This window comes from Triturus cristatus, chromosome 7 (genome assembly GCF_964204655.1).
Source record: "Triturus cristatus chromosome 7, aTriCri1.1, whole genome shotgun sequence".
Taxonomy (NCBI): Eukaryota; Metazoa; Chordata; class Amphibia; order Caudata; family Salamandridae; genus Triturus; species Triturus cristatus.
The window spans coordinates 1,452,091,273-1,452,104,588 of record NC_140590.1 but is presented as its reverse complement, the minus strand read 5'-3'; the positions used below and the strand labels follow the sequence as shown (position 1 = coordinate 1,452,104,588).

The 13,316-nt window shown below is 47.2% G+C and overlaps 1 protein-coding gene across 1 annotated transcript in view; it reads right to left on the bottom strand.

Moving 5' to 3' along the window:
- Positions 1–10,541, bottom strand: part of VSTM2L (V-set and transmembrane domain containing 2 like) — a 370,452-nt gene extending 359,911 nt beyond the window's left edge. The window contains exon 1 of the mRNA XM_085619196.1: positions 10,230–10,541. Within this exon, the coding sequence (XP_085475322.1) occupies positions 10,230–10,347 (118 nt within the window). The 5' untranslated portion in view covers positions 10,348–10,541. The remainder of the gene's footprint in view (positions 1–10,229) is intronic.
- Between the last annotated feature and the right edge of the window lie 2,775 nt (positions 10,542–13,316).

The following is a 13,316-nucleotide window of genomic DNA, read 5'->3' as shown; positions in this document are numbered from 1 at the left end:
GCATTACATATGAACATACATGAGGTGGTCAGACTACTGTTCCAGATCTAGCCAAGAGATGTCCTTGTGAAGAATAAATCTCCACCAAAGTCTACACCGAGTCTTTCACTGAGATCTAACAAATGTATTCAATGCCTGGGAGGAATATTTGTCTACGAGGCATTACTTGTATGTAACTGCGCATGTCCACCCTTCTTTATGTTCAGAGGCCTGACAGATCACACACACTTTAAGAGAGAAACATTCCTGAGAATTTCATAAATGTTCGAGTGCAAACTTACTTTCCAGCTTTTCACAGTTCACTCTCCTATCAATACATCCAATGCAAATGTTCAATTTCGGGTCATAAGTATAAAAACAACTTTAAGGAAAATCACTTGAAGGAAGTCCAGAAAAATAAATAACCTTAAAACAAATATCTAAAAGTGTCACAACAAAATTCTTCCAGATAATTAAAAGAGGCCCATCAATCAGACAAAAATATTGTGTGGACTTGTTCCCTGTAAAGGGTTTTAACACCTTACAACAGTGGTTCTTAAAGTTTTGACTTCAGTGAACCCTCACTTTACTAATTAATGGAAACAAGGGACCCCCCCCATTTAATCATTATTCAAAACCTAGGACCCCTACTGAGTCATTAATGGAAGCTGAGGACTGCTGCTTTAAAATGATTTCGATCAATTGAACCTCAAAACAATACACAAAAATAAACAAACAAGCATTCATCAAATACATGAATTATGAAATATTTCATTTAAATCACAAACAAATATTTAAAAGATCCAAATTTTCATTTTCATGGGAAATTGTGGCTTTTCTAAATGTAACTGAGGTCACCAATCGCCCATGCTATATTCAGTTTGATGCACTGCACTGCTCAAAAAAATCAATCCGAGGACACCAAATTAGCCTCCAATTTCAAATTCACATTTACAGAAAATTTTATATTTTTCAATTTTCAACTTTGCTTCTTTATTTATAAAAAGGTATTAATCTGTTAATAGTATTTAATTTTCTGAGCAGACGCGGACCCCCTGAGAAGGAGTTACGATCCCCATAGGGTCCGAGGACCATAGGTTAGGTAACGCTGCCGTACAACATATAATTTAGGGATTGCAAAGTGCTCTCTTTCTTATAATTCACATTACGGTCTTAAGACAAAATGTTCACTTTACAATACAGAAGGAAAGGTCTAGAAAAAAAAAACACCTTGAAATACAGACTGTAAGGATTACAGTTCAGCCATCTCCCCCTACACAGTACCTTACATCTACTATATACTTTGATGCACACAATAAAAATGGGCCCCTGCCCCTTGAGTAAGTAGCAAAAGAGAATCATAATTGGTGTTAATGGGACGCTTGCTCCCATGGCATAATGCATCTGCACCTGCTGCACTAATGACATCTACCCCAATCCTAAAAGACGTCCTATTTAGAACAGGAGCAGACTTTTTGGATTAAGGTTTTGACTCAGCCTTCCATCTGCAGTGCACTGCACCCAAAAATGTGCTAATATATATTACCTATGCATACATCGGGGCAAGTAATATTACCCGGAAGTGGATCTAAACATGAAAATGGGGCTTTCTCATGAAACCAACCCTCTGCGAATACATTCCTCAAGGGAGCAACCCATTAGGGCAACATTGAAGCCAAAAGAGGTCCTTCAAAAAGTATGTCAATATGGTTTTCAATAAGCCATTAAAAATACATCAATTTCAAATATTTATAGTCAAGTAACAGGGTCTCGGGCCATCTAGAAATGGTGACTTTAATTGAATAACGCAGTTCCCTAAATCAAGCTTGCTCAGAAAAGGCATTAGGAAATATGTAGTTAAGGAATCTTCCTTAATTTCCCTCAGCGCAATGCCTTTCCAATGTTCTGACTTTTTTTCTGAAGTGATTCCAATATCGCTACATTTTTATACTTCCGTGTTAACATTACCACCACAACTTGTGTATTTCATTTCAGATTCCCAGTTGTTTCAAACCTGCAAATCAAGCGTGTTAGATTATAACCACGTGCTACAGCTTTTACAACTATTTTAAAACCCAAATCCTTTAAAAAATTTCTTTAAAATGTTCTAAAGACAAACCGCCATTGAAATACCAATAAAATGATTCCAAACTAAAACATTATAAGCATATCATTGCCACCATAAGGGTACTGTGAATCAAATTCCCTTGATTTATCTGCTTATATGAAAAATACATCACAGTTGGACGTTCTATGATCTCACAATATAGCTCAGAGTTCTAGCAATATTTGCTCTCAATCCTAAATCCAGTCCTGTACTTTATCACGGCACATGGAACCTTCAATGATGCTGGGTAGATCCGCAACATTGGTCCAAGCGGGTTGGATCCATAGACGATTTATACAAGTCAAGTCAAAAAAAACTTTATTTCGGACAAAATGTCCTAAAAAGTACATTATAAAACAACAATTAAAAGAGTAATACGATTGTACATACAATTTCAAATTTAGAAATTCATAGACCCTAGGACATAAAATTTGGACAGAGATAACACAATTGGTTAGAGAGTTCATGGAACAATAAATATATAAATTAAGCTAAAATTAGATCCTCAATAAAAATAGGAAATCAAAAGTTCCTATTTTTAAAACTAGTGCATGAATAAGTAAGTGGCAAATAAATTTACAGCATTGACTAACAACAATCAATTTTCATTCTGGATTTATACAACATCCCCCAACTTTGTCAAAAATTCTCATTTAGGCTCAAAGTATGTAAAGAGAATCTTTGTGGATATCCTGAATCTCCGGCATGCATCCTAAACTCATGTAACTACACTAGACTGCCTAGGTTATCTATTATGTACTCGGTATAGAGAGAACAAAAACAATATAGATATGGTTACTTGTTCTCATTTCATAATCCCTATAGCCAGTTATATTCATTACTATCAGCATATGCCTATGTATGTTACACTTTTTGGTGTTCTGACTATGATCATCACGATCTAGTTTGATTGGTCTGTTAGATATTGCCGGTTAGACTGCGCTGTTGTGTCCTCCTTGCGATTTTATTTGTATAAACAGATAGATTTTTACTTTGTGATACAATTGTGTTCTTTGGTTTATAGCCCTGAAGAAGCTCTTTGATTTTTGAATGAAACGCATTGTATGTAATATTGTTTTAATGACCAAGAATGTAAATTGAAATAAATAGAATCTCTACCAGGACTCAGTCTTCTGGATTTCTTGTTGAATTATTGGACTCTCTGAATGAGAAGAAGAAACAGTATCTGTCTTGTTTTTAATAGCTGCTTCAGGATGCCTGTGTTGAAGGGTTCCAGCCGCTTCCTGGGGCGGAAGAGCAGATATTATTAGGAGAGCTGATATCGCCAGAAACTCTGGCTCTCTAAACCAGCATAGCTCAGTTAACCTGCTCCGCACATCATCTATGATGCGTTTAGGAAAGAGTGTTGCGGGCTTGTCTCTTAGTGTGCGACCCATCTTTTGAGACACGGTATACACTCCTCTCCGCTGGAGAAGACAGAAAAGTTGTGTAAGCCAGTGGTCTGGTCCTAGGTGCTGTTTGGAATTTGACCACAAAAACTATAGCAGAAAGTCACGCACCTCAACAGAAACTGCTCATTTCTGACGAGTAACAAAGCACATGAAACTGTGTAAAGGGATGTCCAGCAACGGCTGTACTTATCAGAGAATACTTTGTAAAAAGACTTCTATACACTACAACTACCAAGATGCACCTGAGAGAACTGTTGCAGCGGGCCTGCTAATAGGTGTGTGGTCCAACCACAGAATTGTGATGTGTTCTCCTCCCCACTGGGGGAGCCTGCAATGTTTGCATGACCCCTCGGTCTGCACCTGAGCAACTTTCGCACCCCTGCCAAGTTTCTCGGGTCCATATACGATGTCCTGCTCAAGTTCCAGGTTTTTTTCTTTGAATTCTGAGACTTGTAGTCTAGTTTATTCCATTATAAAACAGGACCACAAGTGCCGAGTTCAAAGAAGAAAACATGGCCTGCATCAATCAATTCAACGTGCATGGATCTGGGGAAATTGCCAGCTATGATTTGGGTATTAGACTATAGAAACGAAAGGGCGAGGCATGACATCCACAGAGGCTACTCACTTCCGGTGAGTACCAAAAGTGTGATACACTCTCATGCCAAGGACATGCAGCCCTGGAACCTATCAGGAAATGCAATGAAATAATGTGAGCAAACAGATGTTTCGGCACTACATCTACCATGATGCATCTGGAGAGAACTCTCCTGCATAGTTGATATTAAGTCTGCAACACATTTGTTGACACCTTTAATGGCAGTCCAGCTCCCCACTCGTTCTCTATAACCGCATTCAAGCCTGCTAGCTGAACTCTCAACTCGTGAATGTGTCCAGTTTGAAGCACTTGAGCTGATCTGGACAGTTTACAAGGTGCATCAGTCGCTCGTCACTACCTCTGCCACGCAAAAAGAGAAGGTTCTTGTTTCGATCAAAACACGGATGCTCTGCGTATGTCTTCCACGAACCAGCCACGAAATAAACAAAGCTCCTGACATTCAGAAAAGCCTTTGACAAGCGTGTTTTTGTTCGCGGCGTGTCTGCGCCTGACCTGACAGCTGGGCAGCAGCAAGGGCTGCATTACAAGCATTCAGTGACTGACTGTGTGATCATATTTGCATCTGGGGCAGGATTGCTTTGATTTCATTCAAGCAATGCTAGACTCCAGGTTGCATAGGTTCAAATGTGCACTGGCGTTTGCACCACGGGATATGGTCCAAAACGGCGTATGCACTGAGTGACCTGTGCAATTATATCTTTGTTTGCATTAGTCTTTAAGTCCAAATGCCTGGGCAAGAATGCAGTGCAATGTGTAATGACGGGACATGAAAAGGGAAATTGTACCACTGCAAAGCACGTAATCCCGCTCGACGTCTGCTGCACTATGCAGCGCGCTTTGCAAACGTTGTCAGTCCGTCACTCAGGAAGTCACTGGCTCCCCCGGGCACCGAGTGATTGACTGCCTGCTCACTGCTTCCCGTGCAGTCGTGGAGCGCTGGCTTGATTACTCCTGAGCGGCCGCTCGCTGAAGCAGGACTTCACTGTCCACGTGAAAAACGAAGCGCTTGATGCACCTTCCCGCCTTTAGGAGCTATGAGAGTGCGGCACGCCGAGTAGCGCTGCGGCCTGCCGGCACGTGGGACTTGAAATATGCAACACTTTCAATGCACCAGCTATCAGAATGAGAGGAGACTTGTAGCAAAGCTGCCTGACATCAGCCGGGGCGTGAAATATGAAACGCTTCCAGCGCGTCATATTCAGGAGCTACGCTACCAGAGTGAGTACCGCCGAGTACCACCGCGGCCTGATACCAGCTGGGACTTAAAATATGAAGCGTCCAGTATTCAGGACTTGCCAGAGTGAGCAGCAAAGCGCTGCGGCGTCGGCCTGTCGACAGATGGGACTTGAAATATAAAGCGCTAGGTTCAGCTTCCTTAATTCAGGCGCTATCAGAGTGAGCACCAGTGCGTGACAATGCCTGACACGAGCTGGGGCGTGGACGGGTCCTTGGGGCTCTTGCCATCCTTGGAGATCTGACCTCAGAGACGCACTCGGCGCCCTTACAGAGCACTGAAGTGCTTTACAGAGAGGTGAGAGGGGCAAAGAGTGGATCCTCTCCGCCCCTACGTTCCAAGGGCCTCTCTGCAAAGACCACCTGCTAGGCCAAGGCTATTTTTGATCTCGGAGGTGGCCGTCACAAACTAAAATGCCTGGGGCCCCTCAATAAATGTCGTGTGCGGGGCATTATGATGCGAGAGGGGGTTTATGGATGGGGTGATAGACGGGGAAGAACCCTAATAAGTTAAGGAATGAAGATTGGGTAGAGAAAGGCAGTAAAGAAGATGTAGGAGAGAGAGAGGAAGAGTAGAGGCGGGTGGACTGGAAGGGAAGAACGGAAGATATGGGTAGAGAGAGGCAAGAAGTGCAGAGCAGGAGAGAGGGGGTGGGCGGGGTGGAATAGAGCACAGATCGGGACTGGGCAGAGAGGGGCAATGATTAAGGGGGATGGATGTAAGAGGGAAGTGTGGCAGAGCGTAGAGAAGTGAATCCAGAGCTAGGGCGACTAAGTAGAATGGGGTGGTTTATTTCATACAGCGAAAGAGGGTGGCACAGGTGAAAAGGTGGAAAGAGGTGAGGCACAGAAAAGACTGAAAAAAAGAGAAATGGATAGCGATAATGAAAAGAGGTAGAGACGGGTAAAAGAGAAAGAAAGCGGAACGAAATGATAAATGACAGGAAGGGCAGATTTGAAATCACGAGAAATGAGAGAGGAGAAAATGAGAAGGGCAGATAAGATAGAAAAATATAAGGGAAGAGAAGTGAGACACTGGAGGGTAACCGGTTAGCACGAAATGAAGCGCAGAAGCCAGGAAAGAGGGGTGGAAACAAAGAAAGACACCGAAAGCAGAAGAGTGAGATTGGGGAAGGAGAGAAAGTTGAAAAGGGGAAGGAGAGGCTGAAGAGGTCACAACATGAGACAAGGAGGAACGGTGTTGCAAGAGAATGTCAGAAAACGCAGCGAAGTTAGAGGTGTGGAGGGAGAGACAACGGAAGAGAGATAAAAAAATAGAAAATAAGAAATAGACTAAAGGAAAAGTGAAAGACAAAGAACGAGGAAGTGTGAAAAGGCGGATGTCGAAGAGGAAAGAAGAGGCGAAATTCAGTAAAATGTGAAAGTGGAGAAAAGTGCAGGATAAAGATATAGGGCTAAAAGGAAGGGCAACGAAGACAGGATGGGAAATGACGATAAGAAGAGAATGAGGAAATTGACAACACGGGAAAGGCAAAAGAGAGGGAAAGAAAGTCGAAAGCAAAGGAAAGAGGCGGGTCAAAGAAAAGAATAGGTGAAAGTGTAGAGAAGGATGAAATGAATGAGGGTGAGATTTCCTAAAACACGGGGAAGTGAGGATTAAACGTAATATAAGGTAGAGTCAATAGAATACAAAGAAAGAGGTGAGTGTGAGGGAAAGGAAAATGAAGATAAAGGTGAGGAGACAAGAAGAAAGAGATGGACGATAACTGTGAAAAGAAGAGAAAGCAGAAAGTGAAATATGTGAATTGTGAGAAGAAAGGGAATGGGAGAGACTAGGGGAAGTCACACAAAGAGAAAGGAGAGAAAGAAAAGAATGCTGAGCCCGAGATAGAGTGAAAGAGGAAGGGCATCGGAAGAGAAACGGGAGAGACGGTTGGAGAGGGAAAGAGAAAAGATGGGAACGGCGAGGAATCGAAAAATGGGAAATAATATAACCAGAATAAAGAAAAGGACATCGAAAGAACGCAACCACAGAGTTGGCGGGGAAGCGCGAGAGAAAAGGGTGCTCGGACGATGGAGACAGCGAACAACAAAGGGGCAACAAGGGGGTGGGGGGAGGGCGTTAAAGTGACGGTGAGGAGAAACGGGGGATTCGCGTTTGCTGGGTGCGCAGCAACGCACGGTAATCTCCGTCTGCAGGACGCGGAGCTCTCTGTGAGAACTGCGTTAGTTTAAAAGGCACGTGGCCAGTGTGGGGGCGGGGGAAGTACTCGCAACCCCACACCTGCTGGAAGAGGTGCCCTGATGTTAGAATGGCACCTGTGCTGAGACAGCGCCCCAGAAACAAGAGGTAGCAACGTTGCGCTTATGGAGGTGCCGGGGTGTTTGGGGGTGGCCCGGAAGGAGGGGGGGGGGGGGCGGCTGTCTACTCTCCTAGCGTTAAGGGGCTCTCGTCCCCGGGGCTACAGGGACGGGGGTGAAGAAGAGACAACGGAGATGTTCATACACCGCAGATTCCAAACTCAATTATTAGCGGGGTCTCCTAGTATGTTGGATGTCTCAGTGTGGGGGGGGAGGGGGGAGAGATGCATAGCCTGGAAACGGGGGGCAAAGGAGGTAGAGAAACGGTTGAATGTGAAGGAAAATACGCGGGTATTGAAGGACGGACAAATCCGACGTTCTAAAAGTTAGGTTTTATGTTATGCTATGGTATGTTGTGCTTTGTTGTGTTATGCTGTGGTGTGCTGTGCTGTGTCGCCATGCTATGTTTCCTTACGCTACGCTACCTTGCGGTAAGCTATGTTATGCTACGTTCCGTTATGCTACGTCACGCTAGGCTACATTACGGTATGTGTTACGTCATGTTATGTTGCGTTATGTGCATTTGGCAGCCCATATGTAAGGTCTCGTAGCCTGTGGTTAGAGAAGGGGTGAGAGAGTCCAATGGGGAGCGGTTTGAGGATTGGGAGAGAGGAGAAGATGGCGATTGAGGTCCGGCCCGGGTGGTAGAGTGGCAAGAATGTAGAAAAGCGAAGCTGGAAGGAAGGATTCCCGGAAATGGAGGAAGCGCGAGGCAGATACGTATGGACGGTAGCGGTGATGGAAGACAAGAGAATGGGGGGCGGGTGGTAAGACTGGGGGGAGAGAGCTGGCCAGGGAGTGGGACAGTTGGTGCAAGGGGGTGACTAGGGTGACGGAGGAGGATGTGGTCTAGGCCAGGGGTGAGGCTGAAGGTGGATGGGGGGCGTGGCTGGGTGGGAGAGGGACTAGAATAAATGTGTGGGTGAGACGTGTAATATGATCTAGGGGCAGGCGGGGACAGAGGGGGGGGGGAAGAGACTGAATGGGATATGATGCCAAGGTTAGAGGAAGAAGGGATACAGGGAAGTGTGGAAAGAAGGGGTGGAGGGAAGGGAGGAGGGAAAGGAGGTGAGAATGATAAATGAGAGCAGAGAGAGTGGAGAGTAGGGAGTGTGGAAGGAAGGCAGCCTGGCGATTGTGGTGAGAGGTGGCGCGGAGGAGAGGTTCGAGGAGTGGATGAATGGAAGAGCGGTGGCGAAGGGTGTTGGGGCATGATGAAGAAGGGTGCAGGAATAGATTAAACCGATGAGCAGAGGAATCAGACGAGGGAACAGGTGGAGCGAATGAATAGATGGATGAATGAATAGACGGCGCAATGAATGAATACCGTATTGGAAGGGTGAAGGAAGGACTGGCCATGGCAGGGAGTGCTGGGTGTTCAGATGGAAGGATGAGGGCACCGGAGATGGGGTGAAGGATGATTGTGCATGGAGTGGGTGAGGGGGCGCTGGGGGGGACACAAAGATGATGGTGAAAGGATGAGTGGGTGGAAAGTGATGAGGCTACAAGGTGAAGTCGAGATTGGGATGAGGGTAGAAGGTGATGTAGTTGGAGTGAGGGATAAACGATGTATGGAGTGCGGGATGATGGAGGAGTAGAGTGGTGGGCAGGAGTAAATGGCAGGATGTGGGAGCCAAAGGAATGGATGGAGTAAAGGGGTGCCTTCCAGGGGAATGGACGGAGAAGTGTGGGGACAGCACAGAGGAGAAGCCTGGGAGGAGACGGAGGGGTGGTTTAGAGAGGGTGGACATGAGAGGGACTCTACGGGAGTGGTGAATGCTATGGCTAGCAGGAGAGAGTGCCGTGAACAAGAGATGGAGAGGGGAGAGTAACAGAAGGTGGACGACGGAATGTGAGAGTGCTTCTGTGGTGAAGGGTCGAGAAGGGACGGACAGAGACTCTTTCTCGGGGTCTGCACCCCTCTGTTTTATCACTTCAAGCACTCCAACTGACAGGCAGCTGCGGCAGTGCCGCCGACAGCTTCACCGACCACCACCTGCACATCTCCCCCGCAGGGACCTCTTCGGCCAACCCAAGCCCCTCTCACATCCTACCTCTGCGGGCCCCCTGGCTACACCGACCCCTGCACATCTCATGCCCACAGCCAGACCCTTACCCGCACGTCTAGTCCCCAACTGACAGCAAGGACTGAAGTCAATCCCCCTCCCCACATCCTACCTCTGCCAACACCCCCCACCACATCCATCCCCATATCCACACCATCCCTTTCCAGGCCCCTGGCCTCAGATAGGTCGTTCACCACATGTTCACTGGCAGGAGGCCCAACCCGTCAGCCCCCAGACGTTAATGTCAACAGGTCACCCAAGCCCCTTCCCCACATCCTAGCCCCCAGTGTCTCTTGGCCTCATCCCGTCGACACTCATCCTCTGCATGCCACCTCCCCACACGTCCACTGTCAGGATCCCCAACCTCTCAGACCTCAACTGACAGCAAGCAGCCCACCCAGCCCCCTCCCATTCTCCCGCAGACCCAGTGAACCCCAGCGACCCACCCTCCTCCTTTCCCGGTATGGCCCGCTCTAGCCGGCTGCACTCACCATTGGCCGAGATCTGGTTGTCCCACTGTGGGTGCCCGCCTTGCCTGGAGGAGACACTCAGCTGGATGTAAAGTCCCAGGTAGTGTAAGATGCCCAGCGTCACTCCGAAGGCTCCCATCTTGCTCCCAGGTGTCTTCGCTGTCTCACATCAGGCGGCAGAGGAGTGAGTGCCGGGGGAGTTGGAACGAGAGCCGGGGTCCCCAGAGCAGCCTGCGGCTGAGACCTGCCTGCCAGAGCTGCCACGAGCCGCTCGCTCGCGCTCCCACACTGCTGCTGCCGCTGCTGCACTTCTTCCCATCGGCGGAAGCATTCCTCTGCCTGCCAGTGAAGCGTCCCGCATCCCCACTAGGCGGAGGGATCTGACTGAGTGATTTATCATCAAAGTTTTCCAGGGCTGTACATTTTTTAAAGCCATAAATGACAACTTTGAAGCTGGCGCGTTTTTTTGTGTGCATAAAGGTGGAGCGAGTGGGTGTCCCGGGAATCTGGAAGACCTGCCATATCTTTCATTTTGTAATAATAATATTAATAGTAGCAGGTGCCGATGCTACTCAATTCTTGGCACCCCAAACCTTACCTACCATCTCCCCGCTGCCACGTGAGGTCTGACGTGTTTGTGGTCCTGGGATTCTACTTTATACGTTTTTACACCAGAGGTTATTGTAAAACGTCTGCCCAGGTGTATGCAAGATTCAAACCTCAATAAGTATTCATATCCCAGACGAAGAGCGCCGTTGGCATCCTTTTCTGCCCATCTTCTCTTTCTCGCCCACCAGGGTTAAGTAAGGACTCCACCATATTACCCGCGTTTAACAGACAGGTCTCTGTAGCAGGTGCATTAACCCTGTGACCCACTGTAAAATGACTCAGGGTGCCGCTCGTAGGCTTGTCGCTGCTTGCACGTTACTTGGGCAGCTGTTCCTGGACTTCGTGGGTCATTGTGGGCTCCACCTGAGGACGCTATGCTGTTTGGGGGCTGTTAACATCTTGGATTATTCCTAACCGGGACTGCGAGGACCAGGCTGCTTGGCGGTGTTCGCAGCTGTCTCCTCTTCCCGGCCCCTCCCTTTCCGACCTCCTGTCCTCATTGCACAGCTCTGCTTCCGCGCGCAAGCGGGACACGCGCGGGTCGTAGCCCGGGGCGAAGACCGGGCAAAGAGCAGGCCATTTGAGGCCGTTAGAGGACGGGAGAGACTGGGCCTGGGCCAGTCCCCTTGGCCCATTTTGGGATTGTATCTGAAATTAAAGGGTATTTATTGTTGACTTACTTACCCCAGAGATGACGACCAGGGAAACAAGGAGCAAAAGCGCATTGGCTGCTGTTGCTACAACAAAGGGAACATTGGATAATTACTTTGTGAAAGCTGGCTCCCTATTAATAGAGGACATTACGCTTCTCGAGAGGCGAATATCCCAGGAACTAGACCGGGTGAGGAGATCGTCTATGGGTCCCTTAGCTCAGGCAAAGTCTCCTGAGGTAAGCCCAGAACTCATTGTGTTGGATATGGGGGTAGACGGCACAAATGACCCCTCCGGGACTTTGGATATTTCAAATTGCACCTCCCAGTTAAGCATGAAGGATCTTAGTGATTCCGTAGATCTTAGTATGTTAACTCTCCCGCCAGCTCAACCCCACCCTATACTTACTACCACCCTCAATCCTGACCCTGAAAAGGTTAATTCTACAGGCCCTAATGCGAACAAGCGGAAGGGGATTAGAGAAGGTGCAATCCCGAAAAATAGAGGAGGGACTAAGAACAAGGGTGGTCGGAAGCTGAATATCTCTCCCCTGCACCCGCTATTAAATAGTCCATGTTTAAACACTAGGGGAAGAACTCAAACTGTTAGAGCTGAGGCCTCACTCTCAAATTTACCGGGGGAGAAAAGCATTTATCCCAATCAGAATTTTCCCGAGCCCACTGAGGAGGATGTCACCCTTGCTGATATAGGCGTACTTATAAGAAACCTTTTAAACCCCCTGGAAGAAAGGCTAATTAAAATCGAGGCCAGGTTAGTGGCCATAGAAAAGTCGACAGTGCAATTAGCTGATAGTTTTAAAGGAACTAGCAGTGGTGGGGCTAAGGTTGCCACCAGAGAGACAACAAAGGGACCTTCCCAGGCTACCAACCAGGCCAAAAGTGTTACTCACACTGCGCAGCAGGCAAAATCTACTCCGCCTATAAGCATTAATATTCTTCCCGAGGCTTCTGTCCCTAAAAACCCTGCAGAACAGTATAACCACCTATCCTCTCCTCCAACTAGTGCTAAACAAACCAGGGATAATAACCCCGCCCCCACCAGACCACTGAATGCTGGAGAACAAATGACTGAGGATGATAGGAAGAAGCCTAGACTAGTACACCTTCCTCCAGAGGCAGCTCCATATACTGTAGTTCTAGCAGGGATACCAGAATTGAACATTTCCTCCAAAGAATCCACCGCTTCACTTAAGAACAAGGTGATAAATTGGCTATCTACACATAGACCACTCCCGGAAGGCATATCGAGCATTGTTCTCATGGTTCGAAGGGTGCCTTGGCTGGGTAGCTCAATTAAATCCATAAACGGTGATAGTGTTATAGTCAGTTTTAGAGATCACAGGACAGTCCAGCATATATGCGGATGGATATCAGAGGATGAGGGGACCACTATTCAATCCTTACCTCTTTCCTTTTTTTACCCCCCTCGGGTTTATGACAGAGAGGACGAGATTTGGGGGCCTCGGATACAAACACTGGCTGGTTGGGAAGACAGAAAAAGAAGGGGAGATTTCTATTATCCTCGAAGCCAATATCAAGGATGCCCTGAAATCAATGCTCAGTGCACCAACACAGAGAGACGGGGTGCGGGGCTGGCAAATGGATGGAGAGAACTCCCCAACTCCAGAAGACATCAGCAAACCCACTACACCACGAATACGGATGATGAGGGATGGGAAATTTGCCATAGGAGGGGAGGCAACTGGGGCTCTAATGAGCAAGATTATCACCTCCGGAGTTTTGTCCAGCCATTTTATCTCCCAATGCAGAATAGGTATAGCCAACTAGACATGGTAGACTGACTATCCACACGTAGAAGCAGCCAGTG